Source organism: Podarcis muralis, chromosome 2 (genome assembly GCF_964188315.1).
Source record: "Podarcis muralis chromosome 2, rPodMur119.hap1.1, whole genome shotgun sequence".
NCBI lineage: Eukaryota > Metazoa > Chordata > Lepidosauria > Squamata > Lacertidae > Podarcis > Podarcis muralis.
The window spans coordinates 96341159-96363826 of NC_135656.1; the positions used below are offsets into that span (position 1 = coordinate 96341159).

Sequence of the window (22668 nt, forward strand, 5' to 3'; positions counted from 1 at the left end):
TGATCGCCTTTCCCAACCTTGGGTGTTGGACTACAACTCCCATCAGCCCTGCCCACTGGTCCTGCTAGCTAGAGAAGCTGCTAGCTAGAGAAGATGGGAGCTGTAGTACAACAACAGTGGCGGGCCCAAGGTTGAGAAAGGCTGGCCTAGCTGTTCACCATTAATTAAGTTGAAGATCTCCCTCAAGCAATTTCAAAACTTACCATAGTCCCTTTCAAAAATCTGTGTTTTATATAACAACTTCAGGAGCAGAAGACTGTAAGAATGTGACACGTTGAGGCAGTTTTGCAAAGTTGATAGACACAAATGTTAAATAAATAAATACTGTAACAGTAATCTAACATTTTGACTGCTGCACCTTGAAAGATTCATAAACTGATCTCTTGTCCAAGGACAGCCTCCAAAACATTTAAACATAGAGTATGAAAGGAAAATTCAAGATTCTAGGCAAACTTGTAACATCAGAACCAGTTTCATATTTAGGGAATGCTCCAGAGCAAATTTAGAGAGGGGGGAAAGGGGGCTGCAATGGTAAAAATTGGCCCTGCTCTCCATTCTGCTGTCAGGTTCCTCCCATTAGTGGGCAAACAGCATGATATCACGCTATGAAAGCTAAATTCATTTTGAATTTAGCTTTCATTTATTTAGCTATGAATTTAGCTATGAAAGCTAAATTCAAATTCATCCATAAGGTAAATATATAATATATACAGTAAGGTAAATATAATAATATGGAAACTAGCTTCAACACTTCCCAAACCTATGACAGAAGTTTAGGTGGTTGGTGCCAACTGAATACCCAAGAAAGATAAATTGCCCTTCCATAAATTGCAGGGAAATACTACCAGATTTCACATTCTACTGTCAGTGGAATAGACTCCCTTGGAAGTTGGTACGCTTTCCTTCATTGGAGAGGTTCTTAAGCAGAGGTTGGATGGCCACCTGTCATGGATGCTTTAGCTGAGATTGCAGGAGGTTGGAATAGGTGACTCTCGGCGCCCTTTCATAGAATCACACCACATCCCCTGAAATGCAGGGATCTTTTGCCCAACGTGCTGCTCAAACCCACAACCCTGCGATTCAGAGTCTCATGTTTTATTGATTGAGCTAAACTTGTCCAAAAACTGAACCTTGCTTATGTCTCCTCTTTTCCTACATGATCCCTAAAGCAGGCTTACACAGAAGTCAGTCACAACAAGTTCAATGGGGCAGTGGTCCTCAGCAAAGGGTTATCAGCTCCAAATGCAATTCTATTATTATTATTATTATTATTATTATTATTATTATTATTATTATTATTTTCAGCTGTAAGTAGTGCCATCATTGCTCCAATTAAAGCATTGTGGTGGTGGTTGCTACATTAGGTGCTGCTATCCTTTGGTGGCTCAAACTCCAAGAACTGAGAAAGAATGGGCACCAAGATTCCATTTGGATCCAGATCTGGCACTTAAAAAAAACCAGTATGCTGCAGTCCAAATAATTTTTAGAAGCTGTCCAATTTGGATCAGGTTCTGTGTGTGAATCCGCTTTGTAAAAATGAATCTTTCTACTTACCCCATTAACTAGTATTATGGGGGGGGGGGCAGCTGCAACTTCCCGTCTCCCCCCCCCACCCCCTTTTTCACAGAACTGGATGGAATTTACAGACATAATAGCCCTGACAGCCTGCCACACAAATAAGCCCAAAATTATTTTGCTAGACATATTTTAATGAATAAATACATAAAAGAAGCATCTATAACTTCAGCAGAATGGTATTGAAATTGAAGGTGTGTTGGCCCCCTTCCGAGAAGATGGATCCTGACCAATTTCAGAACTGGGGACCCTTGAACCAACCCTGCTTCACCTTGGACAAGCGCAGAATCCCTCAAAGGCGCCCCATTTCAGTTCAGGATTTGGGATTTGTCAGAATACTCTGCACACACTAAGTTATGCACTGTAGTTATTGAGGCTGGTGATTAGCGGCAAGCATCAATGCGCAAGAGGCCTCAGGTTTTTAACTCTACATATAAGATTTTATGATTGTTAACCTCCCTGTTAAGTGTGTGTTTTGTAGTATGGTGGGCCCACAACTTACGCTCACTTTACATACATGATCACAACCTTAATGTGTGGGGCAGGTGTGTGTGTGTGTGTGTGTGTGTGTGTGTGTGTGTGTGTGTGTTTGTTTGTTTTAACTTATTTGGCTTGATGCGCTTTACCTTTACCTTTAATATATGCTGTAAGCCGCCCAGAGTGGCCGGGGAAACCCAGACAGGTGGGTGGGGTCACGAAGAGTCGGACACGACTAAATGACTAAACAACAACAAGCAGTTCGAAAGCACGTAGTGCAAGTAGATAAATAGGTACCGCTCTGGCGGGAAGGTAAATGGTGTTTCCGTGTGCTGCTCTGGTTCGCCAGAAGCGGCTTAGTCATGCTGGCCACATGACCCAGAAGCTGTACGCCAGCTCCCTCGGCCAGTAAAGCGAGATGAGCGCCGCAACCCCAGAGTAATCCGCAACTGGACCTTATGGTCAGGGGTCCCTTTACCTTTACGTTTAATATATGCTGTAAGCTGCCCAGAGTGGCTGAAGAAACCGAGACAGGTGGGTGGGGACTAGATACCTCCCAACTCTACAATTTTAGGGTTCTACCTGCACACCCATTGGGTTTTCCTTGCTTACAGGGCTCTGGGAAGGAGGTGCAAGGGCTCTGGGTGTGTCCCACAACCTTTCCCGAGCCCAATACACAGCCCTTCACCTTGTGGGGAGGGGGGGTGTCCCACTATTTTGCTTTTGTGCACAGAGCCCCAGAACCAAACCCTCGCATAAGTGGCGGGCCAACTGTACTTAAAGCGCCGCCTGAAGCCTCCAGGACTAAAAAATTTAAAAAGCTCTAGATAGTCAGACAGACATATGCTAAACCAGGGCATCAGGTTGCAACACATTCTTAGGACCTTGTATTTTGACTGGAGGTTGCACTTATTTCAAGATCTTCCGTGCATGCAAAAGGCTGTATTATGCAACTGTTTTAACACACATAAGTGCATGTGCCTGAGCACACATGCCTCTCATCATCAAAATCACAGACCTGGAGAGTAAACTGGCAACCGGGGAGAGACTAAGTTGATTATAAAATGTTCTGCTCATCTTTGGTAGTAAGGAAAGAGCCAGAAACAGATTTAGCACAGACAGAATTTGAGATAAGCATAATGTTGCTTTTATTCATGCACATAATGTGGAGTATTCCGTTACCACGCGGGCATAAAGAGCATTCATTAGGTGTGAAACTCCAAAGTGGAGAGACATTCCGTTCCCATTCCATTTTCCAGCTACTGCCAACAGTCCCCCCGGCACTGCTCCACCCACCTCAAAAATTAATTTTGGGCTAAAACATTCCCGGTTCAAGCCAGGCCTCCTTTGGCAAGCAAAACAGATTCGCATAAACCAGGACTGTATTCATATGTCCTAATAAAAGCTGCACACTCGCATTGTATAATCTCCTGGCCAGAAAAAAAAAATAGAACCTTTAAGTTTGAAATTAATAGATCAATTATAAAAAAAAATGCCATCTGCATTACACATCGAACCTTTTGCCAATATTTGGATAAAGAAAGCCATAGCAGTAAGAGGTTTGCTAGGGAACTGGCAGAGCTTGGCCTTTGCTTGGGACTCTCATGTCAATCAAACCCTCTGACATTAAGCATTCTAGTAACACCACAGTATTATGCTGATCTATGGCACCTACTACTGGCTAAACTGGGTGGGTTGGGGACAAAAGACAAGAAGCAATGATGAACCTTGGGAAATACTGCATTGCACCACTAAAAGATCTGTCTGCTTCTTTTAAAAGTATATAATGTGCCCTAGGAATAAACAATTATTGGGGTGGCAGGTTGTTCTAAAAGTAACTATTCTGCAATTACATATTCCCCTCACTTTCCCTTCCATCTGGGGGTTATATTGCGGCCTTCAAGTTAGTCAAAAAGAAAGAGAGAAAAAGTCTGAGTAAATTAAAATGCATACAGTTGTGAACTCTTGAAGTTCTTAAACCTTCCAGCCACGGTTACAAGAAAGCAAGTCTGTCATAGGACACATTAATGTAAACATCCTGCTCCCCAAAAAGTACAGGTCTGAGCATTCCTAGCTCTGAACAAAAGCCAAAAGCTTTCACTAAGGAAGATTTATCTCTGGGTTGCTTGCAGGGTTTGGTTTTGTGTGTGTGTGTTAACCTATTTGGTTGATGCGCTCTAGAGATGTCTATTGTTACATGTAGTGTAAGAAAGAACTAGATTAGTTTGGAATGTGAAGGGATGAAAGGATTAAAATGCGCCCTTCTGTTCCTCTCTACCCCCCCCCCCCCAATATCCAGCCAATCTAAAGCTAATCTTCAGGCTACTGCTTCGAGTTCCCAAAGCTTTTGCCATTTATGCTTCAAACAAGCAACAGGAAAATATGAACCACTGATTCCTAGTCAAACAAATGGCACTGGGGAAGGGTTCTGTTCTGAAAGCCTGGTGCACCAGCACAGCTGAATCCTGGAAGCCCTGTTCATCTTCACGTGCAAAAGATCGAGGACAGAGCCTTGAATGGGACAAATAAAGTGATGGTTCTCCTGCTGTACCTCATACTGAAAGAACGTATCTCAGCTACCTAGTAGACATCAATATGGTGCCTTCAACTGAACTCTGTTGGGGGTTTTCTCAGGTAAGCAACTTATCAAACACCACTTAAGGTACGGTAAATTCTGCCTGAGTGTTTAGTCACTGCTGTTTTACTAAAGGTAAGAGGAGGACAAAATGGTGAACTGATGGTGCAGGGCAAGTTGAACTAGTAATAACAGAGCTTTCAAGAGCTGAGCAATGCACCCCTCTCACTAAAATTAATGAAGCAGCATTATTCAGCCAAGATGAGACACCAGTCAAATGTTTTAAGTGTCTGGGAACAGCATAACACGGCCTTCATAATCTTCTGATTAAAGGCAGCTGTCTAAGAAGTCCAGTGGTAAGTGAAGTAAAAAAACTTTTAATGTATCTGCTAACTGATTCATATTTGTTGGGATGGAAAGGGGCTGCGGTTACACACAGTCCACACACAGAGAGAGGGTGCAATCCAGGTAAAATTAGGAGTTCATACTATTTCCCAGTGAAAAACTATGGCATAGTTGAATGCAGTTAAATCCAACCAATTTGAATTTGTTTAGGGTTGATTAAACCTTCTGCATCATATAAACAATCTATTTTGTGAATGAAGGAATCCATATGAGGACACAGGGATCAAACTACCCAATGATAAGATGGGAGCGCTATAATTCGTTTCTCCACTTTCCTCCTTAAGCAAGAGGAGCTTGAGCATTCTGCAAGCCTGAGCAGAGGAAGGAAGATTTGGGAGAGACTGCTTAAATCTCCCCTCCTTGAATGTGTTCAGAATTGCTCTTTCCAAACTGTGTTTTTCTAATGAGTAATTTGGAAGGAAGGATGGATCTAGGGCAAATTTCCACTGATGTTGCTTTCCAAAAACATTATCAGATGCCCACCTCCATGGATATGTCTTCCCAATAACTGCACTGAGATTAGAAGGGCCACCACTCAGGGGTAGACCATATGCTTTGAATGCAGAATGCCCCTGACACAACCCCTGGTAACTTCGCAGGGCCATGGGGCGGGCAGGGGCAAGAGAAGGTCCCAGATCTAATCACACGGTGTAGAACTTTGGTTGCCTTCAACTCTGCCACCCCTCCTCTTCTTCACGATGGTTGCAGCAGCGTCCCCTCCTTTCCCCGTTTGGTTTGCTTCTCTCTCTCTTCGCTTTTAGCAACAGTTGCAGCCTCCTCTCCCCCCCCCCAATCCCACTTTTTGGCAGTAACAGCAGCTGTGGCAGTGTGGTCCTGTGCCTTAACTTCCCTGCCTCTTGGCTCACTCTAGAAAGGGAGGTGTTGGAGAGCATCTCTGGGAGGCAGCTGGTTTGGCCAGGCAATGGGCTGTTGACTGCTGCTGCTAGTGCTGTATCTCTAAGGTATATCGGGGAGTATTGCCCATCTGAAATCCCAGAGAGCCAGTGCCACTATTGGGGTTGCCATACGCCATTGGGAACTGCATCTGGGCAGGAACCCCTTTAATGTCAGGAAATGTTGTCTGTGGAGATTTTTGTGATGGGGGAGGGCCTCTAAAACTCATTTTTTTTGGGGGGGGAGGGGAACCACTTTACTTAAAAAAGCTCAACGACTTTTCTGTCCGTACAGTGATACCTCGGGTTACAGACACTTCAGGTTACAGACGCTTCAGGTTACATACTCTGCTAACCCAGAAATAGTACCTCGGATTAAGAACTTTGCTTCAGGTTGAAAACAGCAATCGTGCGGTGGCGGCGCAGTGGCAGCAGGAGGCCCCATTAGCTAAAGTGGTACCTCAGGTTACCAGTTTCAGGTTAAGAATGGACCTCCAGAACTAATTAAGTTCTTAACCTAAGGTACCACTGTATTTTCACTTTCTGAAATATGGAAACCTTAATCACTATAGGCAATACAGCACCAAGCTATATGGCCCAATGGTCTGACTCTGTATAAAGTGGCTTCCCATATGTTCAGCCTGGAATCCTTCTTAATAAATGGATCGCTAGCTTGTTTCTGCATGAAATTATAACCCTTTAATAGTGTTGCATTGTTTCATTGTTTGTAGTGGCAGAAATAAACGTTTAAATGGTTGTAAGGAGCAAGTCCTCCCACTGGTAAGTAAATACTTCAGAATCATTATCTACTATTCATTCCTGCCCCTTTAAACCAGAAATGTAACAAACCCTGATTTGTAAATTGTGCACTAACTGTAAATAGTATTACTAGTGTCTACTGTTGGAATACCCATGGAATACCCTGTAAAACATAATAATGGAAGCAGTTTAGAAGAGTCAATACATTTGTAGTCGACAGTACACAATAACACACGCCAGTGTTTTTCTTCTTATATCTATTGTAAAGTTTTGTGCTTCATTCCTAAACTTAACAATTGATTGCAGGCTGTACTGAAACTGGATTCAACTGTCCTGTTAGCTGGCATGATCTAAACTAGAGCCATTTAGAAAACAACAACTTTGCATTCAACCTTGTCCTTTGCTACCACGGATAGAACAATAAACCTGCCAAAAATTGTTTTTATACACGGATTGATAAATACATGCACTATTGATAATAGCTGCTGCACTGCAAGCGTCCCACAGAATATAGGATCAAAACACCTGATAGAATAACCCAGATGCTCTGGAAAGCCTCAACAGTTAGGATAAAAAATCACAAGCCTCAACTTCCGTGCCGGGATAAAGTTTTCGCAGAATTGCAATGAGACAGCAACAAGGAAATCCAACTGTTATTTCTACTCAGATAGACTTTAAGGCAAAAATCACCCAGACCTGAGTATATAACACACAGGACTGGCATGTATAACAAGACTTTCATTTTAGAGATTAAGGGCCAGGAATCAAGATGCTTTGCGGCTTCTCTTAGTTTAAAAAAAAAAATAATGATTTGTGATGTGCAAGTGATGGACAGGGTATTTCTTTTGAAAAGGATAGATCAAAACAATGTGCCCTTCATGTACAGGTCTGCATCCTTCATCTCATTTGAGTGGTTGGTACTAGGGGTGAAGGAGGACTTTGTTTTGTTTAGGATTTAAATGCGAACCTCACCTACCCAAACACTATGTGAAATGAAACACAGCTATCCCTTCTATATTCACGGTCTTCCAGCTTTTGTTGCGCGGCTCTCCAAGTCAAAAATGTGTACAAAAATATGTAGCCATATGTGAAAACTCTGCATAAAAATGCACATACAGTGGTGCCTCGCAAGACGAAATTAATCCGTTCCGCGAGTCTCTTCGTCTTGCGGTTTTTTCGTCTTGCGAAGCACGGCTATTAGCGGATTAGCGGCTATTAACGGCTTAGTGGCTTTAAGAAAAAGGAAACAAACTCGCAAGAACTCGCAAGACGTTTTCATCTTGCGAAGCAAGCCCATAGGGAAATTCGTCTTGCGAAGCACCTCAAAAAACGAAAAACCCTTTCGTCTAGCGAGTTTTTCGTCTTGCGAGGCATTCGTCTTGTGGGGCACCACTGTAATAGTGAAAATGACATAAATGTTGAAAGAAATTGCTTGCAAAAAATGTGCACATCAAGAAAAGCTATATGCAAAAATGTGTGTTTGTGTGTGTATTCAGAGAAATCTGTACTAAACTGCTGATGAATCTTCACTTTTTAAAAAGAAATAAATTGCAAACTGATACAAAAAGAGATGCACTTAAGACTGATCCATCCCTAGTTAGTAGTGATACATTTTATTATGTTTAGCATGTTACAACCCATCTGTTTCCCCAAAACATGAAAATGAGCTCATGTGTAAATAGTCACTTGCTAGGCTGCTTATGACAAACAAGAGGTCATCTCTAGCAGCAGGAAATTTTTGCTGAATTTTGTTTCATGCCATGAAGTTGACAGAAGAGCATTCATGTGGGCTTGTACATTTTATATGCTAGTTTTAATAGATTCCAATTGGAGAGAATAGTTTCACACTGAAAGAACTTTGAACAGAATTCAACAAGCTTAGTATGAATCAACAGTGTGATGCCGCAGCAAAAATTAAAAATTTATGTTATTCTAGGCTTATTTCGCTGTCTTCTGTCTTGGTCAGACCACACCTGGACTACTGTGTTCAGTTCTGGGCACCACAGTTTAAGAAGGATATTGAAAAGCTAGAACGTGTACAGAAGAGGGCAACCAAGATGATCAAGGGTCTAGAAACCAACCAAGCCTTAAGAAGAACGGTTGAGGGAGTTGGGCATGATTAGCATGGAGAAGAGCAGACTGAAGTGATATGTTAGCCATCTTCAAATATCTAAAGGGTTGTCACATGGAAGACAGTGCAAGCTTGTCTCCTCCTCCACCAGAGGGTAGGACCCAAGCCAATGGATTCAAATTACATGAAAGGAGATTCCAACTATAGTAGTAGTAATTTCCCCAGCCACTCTGGGCGGCTTCCAACAGAATATTAAAATACAATAATCTATTAAATATTAAAAGCTTCCCTAAACAGGGCTGCCTTCAGATGTCTTCTGAAAGTCTGGTAGTTGTTCTTCTCTTTGACATCTGGTGTAAGGGCATTCCACAGGGCAGGTGCCACTACCAAGAAGGCCCTCTGCCTGGTTCCCTGTAACCTGGCTTCTCGCAGCGAGGGAACCGCCAGAAGGCCCTTGGCACTGGACCTCAGTGTCCGGGCAGAACGATGGGGGTGGAGACGCTCCTTCAGGTATACCTGACCAAGGCCATTTAGGGCTTTAAAGGTCAGCACCAACACTTTGAATTGTGCTCGGAAACGTACTGGGAAACTAAATATTAGGAAGACCTTTCTGACAGTAAGAGCTGTTCAACAGTGGAATAGAATATCTCAGAAGGTGTCAAACTCTCCTTCACTGGAGAGTTGAATGGTCACCTGCCATTTAGCTGTGATCTTGCTTTGTGTGTCGAGGTCCCCAAGCCACCCCCCAATAACTCACACATCACACATCAATTTTGGTTTGGGTTTTTGGCACGATTTTGGCCACAACTTTATTTAAATACATCCAAGTGAGTGGTTGCTTAGGCATTGGTTCCAACTATCTGTCCTTGCCCAGGGGACAGGACTGGACTTCCAGATTCCAGCGAAAGCCAGTCAGGGTAACAAATTTTGGGGAGAAAATGAAGCTGGGCCTCAGTCCCTCACTTCTCACCCTCATGCTCCTGGTGGCTTGCACGGCCCAAGTCCGATGCCAGGGACAAGGACGAAAAGAATGGCAAGCCCCTGGATTCCTTTAACGGAATTCCCTTTCCGCACCACCATTGGAGGGGTAGGTACTTACCCCTCCACCAACCAATTTGAACCAATGCCTAACCGCCAACCTTACAAGTTGTGACGATTTGCTACGCAGTAGGCAAAACCAAATGGCACCAGCCAATCAGCCAAATGGACAAATTCCTACCAGGCCAGGCCCCTGCCTCAAAGCAGACGACCCCATGACAGGCATAGCAAGGTCAAGCGAACAACCCCCCCAATACAGAGAGGGTGGGCGGGTGATCCGGTGCAAGCAGCCAAGAGAACGCTCAAAGTTGGGCGACCAGTATTTAAAACCCCTGACCCCGCCTTCAAAATTGGCCACAAGCAGTTCTCCTCAGCGACCCGATTAACCAATTCACTGCTTGGATCCCTCCACAAATCTGCCCAGCAACAATGGGGTGGCTTGTATCCCCCACCGCAACATGCGCTCTCTGCTAGGGAGAACACGTTTTCTACAATTCTATCATTGTTGCATGCACAGAATGAGATCTGCTTGCGCAACAGTGCTCTTTTCCTCACCTCTCCACCCACTAAATCTGCTCTGGAGGGTTCTGCTCTGACATATCACCTTGGTGTGTCATCCAGTCCTAGAATATTGACCTGAGACAAACTCTCTCCAGTTTCAAGACAAGCCAACTTTGAACCATTGACCAGAATCAGAAGAATCTTTATTTGCATCAGCCACTAGCCATAGCAATAAAATAAAATAAAATAAAATAAAATAAAAATGTACTGAAGATGGAGGTAAAAACTTAACTATACAAAATACATTCCAGAGGTTCTAATCCCCCCCTTTTTGCAGTTTTTGCTGTCACCTGATTATCTCGATAGAAGAACACAGGAGCAATGGTTGAGCGACCTGTGACTATACAGCTACAAATTAAAGTTTTAAATGTGTTGTAATGTGCAATCATACAAATGTGACACCAGATGGCGATAGTGCGCTATGCCAAATTCAATGTATTTTTTCAAAACCTTTTATAAAAAAAGCATTTTCACAGCTTTTTTTATATGTGTGTAGAGCGGTAATAACCTCACTCCTCGAATATTTAGAAGGAGCGCAAGCTAGAAGCACACGAGCTACTGATTCAGTACTGCCACCTACACATGGCACAAATGTATGTTTCCAGCGGAATTTTTTGAAATCGACCCTCAAGTACAGCTGAAGGCAGCACATTTAATCTTGCATAAGTGAAAGAGCACCTGTACTTTGGAATTGTTAAATTTTGCAAACAGGGTGCCAATGTATCAGTTGGTCACGAATCCAGTTTGTGTAACCAACCAGTGTGTTTATATGTGCATGCACAGTCACACACTCACAACACCCTGTGAATGCTCCCGTGGCATTTAAAGCTATTTTTTTTTTAAAAAAAATAAAATAATCTACCATCTGCTAAACAATTGCAAGCATTTAGTATTTTTCCATTTCCCCTCCTTCCTGCCTTCAAAACACACCTTCACAAGCTGCTAAGCAATAAAGCTTTTGCTACTCTAATGAGAACCTTCCTCATGACCCAAGAATGTTCACTAAATAATTATTAAACTCTGGAGGTGTGGGTTTGGTTTGTTTTTTGCCCGAGTCGCTATTCAATAAAAGACTGCAGGTTGATTTGCTTCAATGCTTCATTCTCTTTTCGGGACTGGTGGGATACGTATCACCCAAGAGGTGAACAACAAGCAACCGCTGAAAAATTCCTACTAGCCAGACCTGTAGGAGATTACTTTCCTACTGACTGGTAAGCAATCCACCAACAACTTTGCTGTTTCCCCCACTGTTTTTACAGCCCCGTACATTGAGCTACCACTCAGAAGTTTATTTCTTGAACCACAAAAGGTGGTTCAAGAGCAGCACTGGACAGAGAGCCCCGAAGATCAGACCCTAAGAGTCTGAGACGCCTCTGCTTCCAAACCTCATAATGAAATGTGCCACTGCTTTACTTTTTGTCTGTTACACCAGTGGTAAGAGATATGTTAACTGCAACAAAGCAATGCCAACTGCAATTTTGGGTGTGTGTTTTTTAAGAAAAAAGGTTTTTGCAGCTAAAAATATCTCAAATTAAAAATAAAACCGTATTATTCTGTAGTCTTCCTCATCCAGAAAATATATATTCACACAACTCCTTTAGGAGATGCATTTGACACCAGAAAGTCCACAATGTGTTTCAAATTCAGTATTTTGTCTGGGCTGTAAATTCATATTACTTTAACAACAAGAAAGCCACGAAAAAGATATATCACTTATCTGTTCTCCGCATTTTAAGTTATTATCATTATCTTGCTCAGGCAGACACAGCTGCTGTGCCTTTTAGATAGCAAGAAGCTGAAGCAGCAACAGTAGGTTTAATCTCTCATAATGTTCTTTTTTATGTGTATGTACATATATATATGTATATAAACTTATCACCATGTTAAAACAGAGAGCTCTTTGCCCCCCTCAAATGAAGTGTCACTTACAGATAGCGGCTTTGAAAGGAGCAAGGAATGAACATCGGGATTCTAAGAGCTTCCATCTTTCCCCCCTTCCTGTTTAAGGTGCTCTGTAAAGCCCTTGGAGAAGAGTCAAAGTCAAAGCAAGTCCTGGCACTGGATGTGTCACTAGGGGTGGCTCTTGATAAAGGCCATGGCAACTCCAATCCCAACACAGCTCAGTGCTGAAATGGTGCCCTGGTGTCTCTGCATTAGCAGACCTGTTTAATCCAGCACCTACCTGAATAATATGAGAGAGAGAGAGAGAGAGAGAGAGAGAGCGCACTTTTTACCAGTGGAGGGAGATGTTGGCTTGGGGAGAGAAAGCGAAGGAACTTGTAGAAGTGAGAAGGCATCCGGCTGAAGACAGGACGCTATTTCAGCTGCTTGTTTTGTTCTCCTGAGCTACTGCACAATATATAGCACCATATGGTCTGGATGACTGATACGTTTGGGTCTCTTTATGGTGATGTGATACACACACACACACTGGTACCTCGGGTTAAGAACTTAATTTGTTCTGGAGATCCGTTCTTAACCTGAAACTGTTCTTAACCTGAGGTACCACTTTAGCTAGTGGAGCCTCCCGCTGCCGCCACACGATTTCTGTTCTCATCCTGAAGCAAAGTTCTTAACCCGAGGTACTATTTCTGGGTTAGAGGAGTCTGTAACCTGAAGCGTCTGTAACCTGAAGCGTCTGTAACCCGAGGTACCAGTGTGTGTGTGTGTGTGTGTGTGTGACCATATTCTTTATGGGGTGTGTGTGTGAGTGAGAGAGAGAGAGATCTATCTCTATCATCATCATCATCATCATCATCATCATCATCTCTCTCTCTCTCTCTCTCTCTCTCTCTCTCTCTCTCTCTCTCTCTCACCATAAAGAAAGAGACCCAAAAATGTCAGTCATCCAGACCATACAGTGACACACCAGGTGTGAAGCACCTAGGCGTACACTACTCAGGACTTCTTAAAAATCAATTGACTTTAGCAACGTGGGTGAAAGAGAGATAACATCTGAAAAACACGTGTCAGCATTTTACTGCATTCACCTGTGCTTCAGTGCAGCAAGACCAAATAGATACCAGCACAGTTTTCACACAAGACACTGGGGTTTTGTTCTCACAATGCCTGCAAGCAGTGCTTTAAGAACCCAGTTTAATTTATGGTAGCCCAATTATTGCGACATGGCTGCGGATCTCACTGCATTTTGTGGAAATGCTATATTAAGCTATACCCTTGATTGTTGGTTAATGAGTCTTGAGAGTTCTTGCAAACATTAATAATTATTTGTATCCCCAATCCATACTCTGGAGCAGCCTTTCTCAACCTGTGGGTCCCCAGACGTTGTTGAACTACAACTCCCATCACCCCTAGCTAGCAAGGCCAGAGCTCAGGGATGATGGGAGTTGTAGTCCAACAACATCTGGGGACCCACAGGTGGAGGGTCTTGGCAAAGTGGGAGAAGTCGATTCTTTTATTTTTCTAGTCTAGGCCAAGGAGGTAGCCAACCTTCCTCAGTAGGTGGAGCTGCCAAATTTCAAAGAACTGTTTTTAAAATGACTTCCTTATAATCAAACAGAAATCTGTACAGTATAATCCTGTTGCCAAGCCCAAATTATCTTTGTGCATTTTAGTGTCTGTAACACTAAATTTGCTGGTGTGGGGGAGAAGTGTTGTCATGGCTGGAGGAGGACGGAGAAGAATCTGGTTGTAAAACAGCCTTATTACAAGGGATTTGACTAACAGGATGAAAGTAACACAGGGTAGCATCAACAGAAGTTAACTCAGACCCAAATGAACTACAACATAAATAAGCTTAAAATGCTGTATTTCCCTAGCAGATCAAAGCCTGCCGCTTTTTAAAAGGAAAGAGTGCTCCTCTTTTAACAAATATTAAAATGCAATGTTAAAATAAAATGGGAAGAAGCTGAATGAATGTATGCAAACCTGAATAAAGCCTGAATGACTAAAACAAACTTCTGAATCTGCCTGGCCAGGCAGCGTCCTCTCAAGTACTGTCTCCTTTAATCGGTTATTGCAAATAGAAAATTCACCCAGCACAAACAGTATAGACTCAGTATTGCTCTCTTGATGACTTATATAAAGAATGTGATACTATAATATTTACAATATCTAGGTTTAAACCACAAGGACAGGTACAGTCAAAGTATGGCACACTCTTGAGCATTCCTTGCTAAAACAACTGAATGCATCAGAATTAAATGAGCTTTAGTAAAGGCCACCCTGTCTTTTAATTTATGCAAGTCCTTAAAATAACAAGGTTATCATTTTTTTAATGCAAAGGAAATTCTCAAACAATGGTGCTGTTTCATAAACCGATGTGGTCGCTCATTCCATCTGAAGGGATACATCATACAATCTCTGCTTCAAAGGCCTTTTTTAAAGCAAACGTCCTCCCCATAGTTTTTACGTACAGTTCAGAAAAGCCTAATGTCACTGCTAGGGAGGAAGGAAGCATTTTTCCAAGAGTGATTGTCCATTTACTCAAAGGCTACGTGAACAGAACAGCAAGCCGCACTAAAAAAGCTTTTTTAGCCAGAAATTTAACATCATTTTATATGTCACTGTTTATATTCTATATTGCCAATTTAGCTCTGCGCAAATCAGAAATGACCAATAATGGAAATATCACCAGGAAAGAAAGTATAGATTTGTCTTGGAGTACAAGGGCCTTAAAGCCTCAGAGGCCCACTCAAAATTAGAACTTTTCACATTCTGTTGCAGAGATTATATTGACTCATTGAGAGTAGTACTGTTCTCTTCAAAGCAATTAGCATCCATTGGGTTTTTTACAGCCATTCTCTTTCATTCATACTTTGATGTTTTCAGCAAACGGTTACATCATGCATTTATTACTACAGCTGTTAGAATACATTTTTGGATTGCTGTTATCTTAAATTTTTAAGAAATGTGTCGTTTGTTTTATCTTCCACTGCGTTTCCAACCGAGTATCTATATATCTGTATCAATACACGCACACGCAAACCCATCCTTAGCACAATGCACACAGTCCACAAAAATAGGAAAGTCCACACCACAATAAATCAGTTACAGCGAGCCTGCTCATGTTTACTCAAACATATGCAACTCTGTATGGACACTGCAAACAGGGAAGTGGGTACAAATTGAAACTGCTTCTCTGAAACTGTGGCTAGGCAAAACAAGTCAGGTACTGGCATCAGGATTCTCATTTACCCCCTGCTAATGACAGCTTTTCCAGAAGGCAATTTCAATCAGGAAAAGGTTAGAAAATGCCTTTCTCCCCAGTGCCACAGATTTGGTCCAGAATCAAAGTTCCCTGAAGCTTAAAGTTAAAACAAGGTTGAGAAGTTTGATCATGGGTGCACTCAGTGCTTTTTTCCTGCAAAACCAGTGTTACTGCTACTACTGCAGGAGCCTGGAGGTACCCAGGGGTACGCATACCCCTAATTTTTTTGTGAATCTAAGTTTGGCCTCATTGAGGGGCAGTATTTCAATATGAGTAGGAAAATAAGAGTACCCCTAAACATCGTTGTCGTCGTCGTCAACATCATCATTAAAAGCACTGGGTGTTTGCCCTGTTACTGAAACACAACTGACCATTTTCATTGGGCATACATAGCAAAGGCTACTGAAATTTCCACTGGGCTATCAGAAACTTTTGCTCTGCATGCTCCAAAAATTCTCTAAGGCGAAAGTAAGGGCTCTTGGTTCATACGAAATGAGCGGCTATCTAATCGGACTGGATCATTGAACAGCATCAACTAGCAGTCCAGTGCCTGGCCTGTTTTAATTTTTATTTTTAGAGGAATTGTGGTATTGCCTCCTTGATTACTGTAAATGAACAGAGAGGGCTGTAACAAAATACTTTGATAGTTGGAAATCTCTTTCTAGCCTCAAAGTACAGTTTGGGGACACCACACCCTTCAGAGCTGGGCGGGCTACTGTGGCAATCTAATCTTTAAAGCAGTGGTGAGGAAATTGTGCCTCCTCCACCGACATTACTGGAGTCCCAACTCCCATCATCCCCAGCACGGGGATGAGGAATGATGGGAGTTGTGATCCCAGAGCTTCTGGAGGGCTACAGATTCCCCTACAAGTGGGAGCCTCATAGCTTACCTAACTCGGAGTGCTTACGACACATCATTTGGATATTTGCGATAACATTAGACGGAAGTCTAAAGGCCATTTCCACGTGAGCGCAAATGATGCCCTCTAGGCTGAGCAGTAGCGCTTCCCAACACCTCTCCTTTTCCCACGATGAAGGAACCAGCGCAGCCTTTCAGCCAACGCTATCCACAATGGTGGTAGTTCAACCGGTTTAGTTAAGTTGCAAAACCAGTGTTGCTACTACTGCAGGAGCCACATGATGGATCTAAATATGCTTTTTGTCACTTGGTTTCCAAAGGGGGTGGGGGAAGGGGTCTGAAAATGATGGATTTCAATGAGCCTTCTCCTGCTTCCCTCCGGGGCGGAGTGTAACAGTCTACACGGAATTGTTTTTACTTCTTTAGTTGTTTTTAAAAAGAGAGGCCTAGTTGGAACAATTCACATATGGCAATGATGAAAAGCCTTTTTGTGGCCTAAACACTGGAGAAATTGTTCCCCCTTATATAGCTTTGCCAGAGCCGTGGCGAATTTGCGTTAGCTGCTACGTAAATCGCCAAGAGGGCAGCTGTGACTTGCGACCTTTGGAGGAGGAGGAGGAGAAAGGGAGAGCGTCTTTGCATCTTGCTAGCGGGCGTTCTGTCCCGCTAGCATATCATGTACCTAGTTTGAATTATACAAGAATGATAATAGGAGTATTTTTAGCAGGCAATAAAGTCTTGAAAAACAACAGTCGGACGGAGGAAGAGGAAATATACCATACACTTGATTTATATTGCAACTAAAAAATTTGGTCTAAAACAAAACAAAAAAATATTATCTTAATATGTGAAGGCTAGGGTCCCCCCCCCCCCACCCCATTGCTTGCATCCCAGCCAGGGCCGGATTAAGGTTTGATGAGGCCTTAAGATACTGAAGGTAATGGGGCCCTTTATATGTCCAGCTGTCCTTTGTCAACAACAAATTGTCGCTGTTTTTTGTGTTGAATATATGCTACATTTATGGACCTAATAGGTATCTAAAGCCTACCCATAAGAGAATACTGTATGTATTTTATCAAAGTAATTTTTGAACTGAAATACAATTAAGAAGAAGTATATTAATTGATGTTTAGTCGTTTAGTCGTGTCCGACTCTTCATGGCCCCATGGACCAGCGCAAGTATACTAATAGTGAAATAATTATTAAGCTCTAACTTAAAATGATTGGGGGCCCATTACTTACATCATAGGAGCCTACACAACACAAAACATTGTTGCTGCATGTAGGGGGGCTTTTATTTGTTTTTTATCTTATATTTTGGAAAGGTACATCCAGTTCCCCCCCCTTTAAACTTTTGGGGGGCCCCCAAGAGAGTGGTGCCCTAAGCTATAGCTTGTTTAGCTTATATGTAAATCCGGCACTGATCCCAGCCTGTGGGAGGGAATTCAATGTACAGTGCTGCTTTTCATGTGGAAGCTCCTGATGACTTAGAGAGTTCCCATGCATGCCAAGAAATGGATGCCTCCAGGAACGCCCAGCCCTGGTGAGATATTTATGCCTGCGTCAGATATTCCTAGGGGCATCTTCTGGTGGTGGTGTGATAAAGGGTATTATGCATTACACTGAAATACAAAAAAGGGGGAGGGGGATAGCATCAAAATAAGCCAAAAGAGTGACCTTCCCCCCCCCCAAAAAAAAGTTAAGAAAAAGCTTGGGGTCCTAATGCATTTTGATAAAAGTTATCCTGACAAAAGATTTTTAACTTCTGCAATGGGTACTACTGAAGTATTTAAGTTCATGTGACACTTTACTTCCCCTCTACAGAAAAGTCACTGAGCAAAAGTCTTGGTAAGATCATGGACAAGGCTGTAGGCTCAGTGATATCTGCTCTGCATGCAGGAGGCACCGGGTTCGATCTTTGCTATAGCCAGGTAAGGCTGGGAAAGAGTCCTGGCTGAAACCCTGGAGAGCCTTCAATACTGAGTTAAATGGACCAATGGTCTGATTTGGTATATTCTAAGAATTAATTCAAATGCTTGTGGAAAGGACTAAACTATCAGAGCTGTGTACATGGGGAGGGAGCACATGTCTGAAGCCATCTCCTTGTCCATGAGGAGAGGAAACGGCTAGGCACATTCATGTCTCACTAAGCCATTGTTTAGAGCATGGGTAGGCAAACTAAGGCCCAGGGGCCGGATCAGGCCCCATCGCCTTCTAAATCTGGCCAGCGGACGGTCCGGGAATTAGCGTGTTTTTACATGAGTAGAATGTGTCCTTTTATTTAAAATGCATCTCTGGGTTATTTGTGAGGCATAGGAATTCGTTCTCCCCCCCCCCAAAAAAAAATATAGTCTGGCCCCCCACAAGGTCTGAGTGACAGTGGACCAGCCCCCTGCTGAAAAAGTTTGCTGACCCCTGGTTTAGAGTGGTCTGAATGCAAGCAAAGACCTTAAAGTTAAGACATAGAACACAATGCTGCCAGCAGACAACTCCTTTGATTGAACAAATCTTACAGTATAATATATATTTTAATAGACTTCTACATATTTTTCTGTCTTTTAAATCTTATCTTTAAGTTTTAACGTTTTTAATTATTTCTGCTGCATTACTGAAGCAAGAATCATAGCACAAAATTCAGAGAAGTTCTGTAGTCTCTTGCACTATGTTCCACACATGAGTTTGGGGTGTGTGACTAAGTTTGGTTCACTTTGATATGTGAACTAAATTAAATCCTTGTGTATCCATTATGCCTTTCCATGAAATGCTGCTTAATATGGCTAATGGTAAAATGTCAAACATTCAAAACATGCCGATGTGAATCAATATTCAAGGAAATCTAACTTAATTAAAGAGAGGTCTCTAATGTCACCCCGTGTGCCTAGCCTATTTTATACAAACCTTAGGAGTCTACTTATCCGCATGAGCATTATTAATGACTGTACGTAAATCGCATTTTGGCTGATTCTGCTTTTTCTTTAGACTCCCTCCACTGGAAAAAATACTACACCTGTGATTTTTGCCATTTATATATAGAACGGGAAGATGGATAATACACCTGCATTAACAATGCAAGTGACTCTGGCATAAGATGTTTCAGCAATTATTAGAAATATTTATTTCAGAAATATGAGGCTCTGATTTTCCTGATCACATCCTCAAGATTTTTGTTCTGGGTGATTGCTCCTGAGTAATCTATTTGGAAATGGCCATCTTAACCATTTAGTCCTTGTGGAGAATCAACAAGTCCAAGATCAAACACTGCATATATGTAAGGTAAATATAAGAACCAGAAGGTGAAATGTAGTATTATTGTGATTATAACTGGGTAACAAGTGAGAGGTGAAACAGTTATCTCTAATTATAAGCTTAACTGTTACTTTTTATGGAAGTCTTTACGTGAGCAGCCTGCTGTTGCTACACTTAATAAGGAAAACCTTATAGGCCTTAGTTGTTCACAGGTAAGTCCTTGTCAATTTACATTTATACAAGATGGGGAAATACCCAAGTCAAGTTCTGATAGGCCAGACAATGAACATTCTGTTAGCTCTCACTGGCACATAAATATAGGCCAATACACTGGCAGATACAGTTGTACCTTGGAAGTCGAACGGAATCCATTCCGGAAGTCTGTTTGACTTCCAAAACGTTCAGAAACCAAAGCACGGCTTCTGATTGGCTGCAGGAAGGTCCTGCAGCCAATCAGAAGCCACGGAAGCCCCGCTGGACATTTGGGTGCCAAAGAGCATTCGAAAAGCAGAACACTCACTTCTGGGTTTGCGGTGTTCGGGAGCCAAAAAGTCCGAGTACCAAGACGTACGAGTGAATAGAGGAGGTAGAAGGCTTTTGGTCAGGGTCCTCTGACTCATTCCTCCCATGACTCATTCCTTGTTGTAGATGGGCTACATAGACTCATTTTATAATCTTGGCTATACAGTGGTACCTCGGGTTAAGTACTTAATTCGTTCTGGAGGTCCGTTCTTAACCTGAAACTGTTCTTAACCTGAAGCACCACTTTAGCTAATGGGGCCTCCTGCTGCTGCCGCGCCGCCGGAGCATGATTTCTGTTCTCATTCTGAAGCAAAGTTCTTAACCTGAAGCACTATTTCTGGGTTAGCGGAGTCTGTAACCTGAAGCGTATGTAACTTGAAGCGTATGCAACCTGAGGTACCACTGTATGTAACTGCATCACTGTTTTTAATTTTGCTTTTTAACACTAGATACACTCCCAGTATAGTTCTGTTACTGTTTGCATGGTTATGTGATTAATTTATACATACGTTCATGATAAATTGCTACAAAATTATAAATAAATAAATAAATTGACACTCCCAACTGCCACAGAATAACAAAGCTAATCATAAGGTAAATCAGTTTGTTGGACATCTGCTTTATTAATGCACACATACTAACACCCATCATTTTTTAATTATGGCATTTAGCAGTAACTAAAGCTCTCTGGGCGGTATGTGAAAAGGATCTAGGGATCTTAGTGGACCACAGGCTTAACCTGACTACACAGTGTGATGCAGCAACAAAAAAAAGCTAATGCTATTCTAGGTTGTGTCAACAGCAATATAGCATCCAGATCGCACCGCTCTATTCTGCTTTTTGAGTACTGTGTCCAGTTCTGAGCACCACAAGTTAAGGATATCAACAAGCTGGAATGTGTACAGAGGAGGGCACCCAATATGATAAAAGATCTGAAAACCAAGCCTTATGAGGAACGATTGAGGGAACTGGGTATGTTTAGCCTGGAAAAGAGGAGACTGAGAGGAGATATGATAGCCATCTTCAAGTATGTCTAGGAATGTCACATGGAAGATGGACTCAAACCAATGGATACAAGCAGCGCTTTTTTTCTGGGGGGTACGCAGGAGTACGCATACCCCTAAACATTTTGTGGATCTAAGTTTGGCCTCATTGAGGGGCACTATTTCAATATGAGTAGGAAAATGAAAGCACCCCTAAACATATTTTTAGGAGAAAAGCACTGGATACAAGTTACAAGAAAGGAGATTCTGACTAAACACTAGGAAGAACTGTCTGATGGTAAGAGCTTTCTGGCAGTGAAATGGACTCGCTGAGAAGGTGGCTGAGTCTCTTTTCATGGAGGTTTCTAAGCAGGCCATCTGTACTGGATGCTTAGTTGAGATTCCTGCATTGCAGTGGGTTGGACTAGATCAGTGTTTCCCAACCTTGGGCCTCCAGCTGTTTTTGAACTACAACTCCCATCATCCCTGACTAGCAAGACCAGTGGCAAGGGATGATGGGAATTGTAGTCCAAAAACAGCTGGAGGCCCAAGGTTGGGAAACACTGGACTAGATGACCCTCAGGAGCCCTTCCAACTCTGCAATTCTGTGATTCTATGAATCAATTAAAAACTCATTCAAAACCACCATTCCCAAAAATCATACATCAACTACAGCAGAAGAATCCTATTAAACAATAAACCGTATCAAAACAGAGATTAACACACAAAGTCAGCAACAATGGTATGTTTTAAAACATAACCTAACATCCTGTATTGATTCAGTATCTGATGAGTGTTTGGGTGGTTCTGTTAGTCTTCAGGGTGTCATGCTTGGACAAGTATTAACTGAAACTCAAACATCTGGAAGCATTAGATGTTACACCACTTGCAAAATAAATAGTTATTAATTTCTATTTAAATCAAGCTTGCTGAAGTTTTAGATTTCCTCGGAAGATAGCTTGTGCCAAAAGAAGTTGGTAGAGAGTACAAACTAATAATCTTATGGAACAAGAGATGCTCTCTTGCAATTGTTTTTATTCATTACTTTACACCACCCATGCAATTTGCAACTCCCTTAGGGCAAGTAACATTCCACTTTCTCTGCTAGCTCTGTTCCTTTACCGCAAGTTACCTGTAGCAGACTATCCCCTGTTACTATAGTCACTGCAATGTCTCATTTACTAATCCTTTAAAGACCTGGTGTGGTTTAAAAGGAGATGCACAGCTGTTAAAGGGCTATCTACACTATTTTTTACTAATTGTTTTATCTACCAATCTTTTGGGGAGCAAGAATAGGGAATACATCAGAGGGGATTGGCAGGGGGAGGGAGAATGCCATGGTTCTGCATTGTAATTTATGAAACATAGCATCTATGGCAGGGGCGCCATCTTACCCTCAGGATTGTGGGTGCCCACCACTGCAACGCGGACGTGCGATGTCACACACATAGCAGTGGCGTAGCGTGGGTTGTCAGCACCCGGGGCAAGGCAAGTAATTTGCGCCCCCTAACCCGTGGATTTGCGCCCCCTAACC

At 42.3% G+C, this 22668-nt stretch overlaps 1 protein-coding gene across 5 annotated transcripts in view; it reads right to left on the minus strand.

The window, feature by feature from the left end:
- The window catches only part of MITF (melanocyte inducing transcription factor), a 134375-nt gene that overhangs the window by 51458 nt on the left and 60249 nt on the right, over positions 1-22668 (minus strand). For 2 of the 5 annotated variants that reach the window (XM_077925043.1, XM_028719413.2), the window contains exon 2: positions 12284-12536. The exons of the other annotated variants lie outside the window; for them this stretch is intronic. In XM_077925043.1, the coding sequence (XP_077781169.1) occupies positions 12284-12339 (56 nt within the window). In that variant the 5' untranslated portion in view covers positions 12340-12536. The remainder of the gene's footprint in view (positions 1-12283; positions 12537-22668) is intronic. 5 annotated transcript variants of the gene reach the window in all.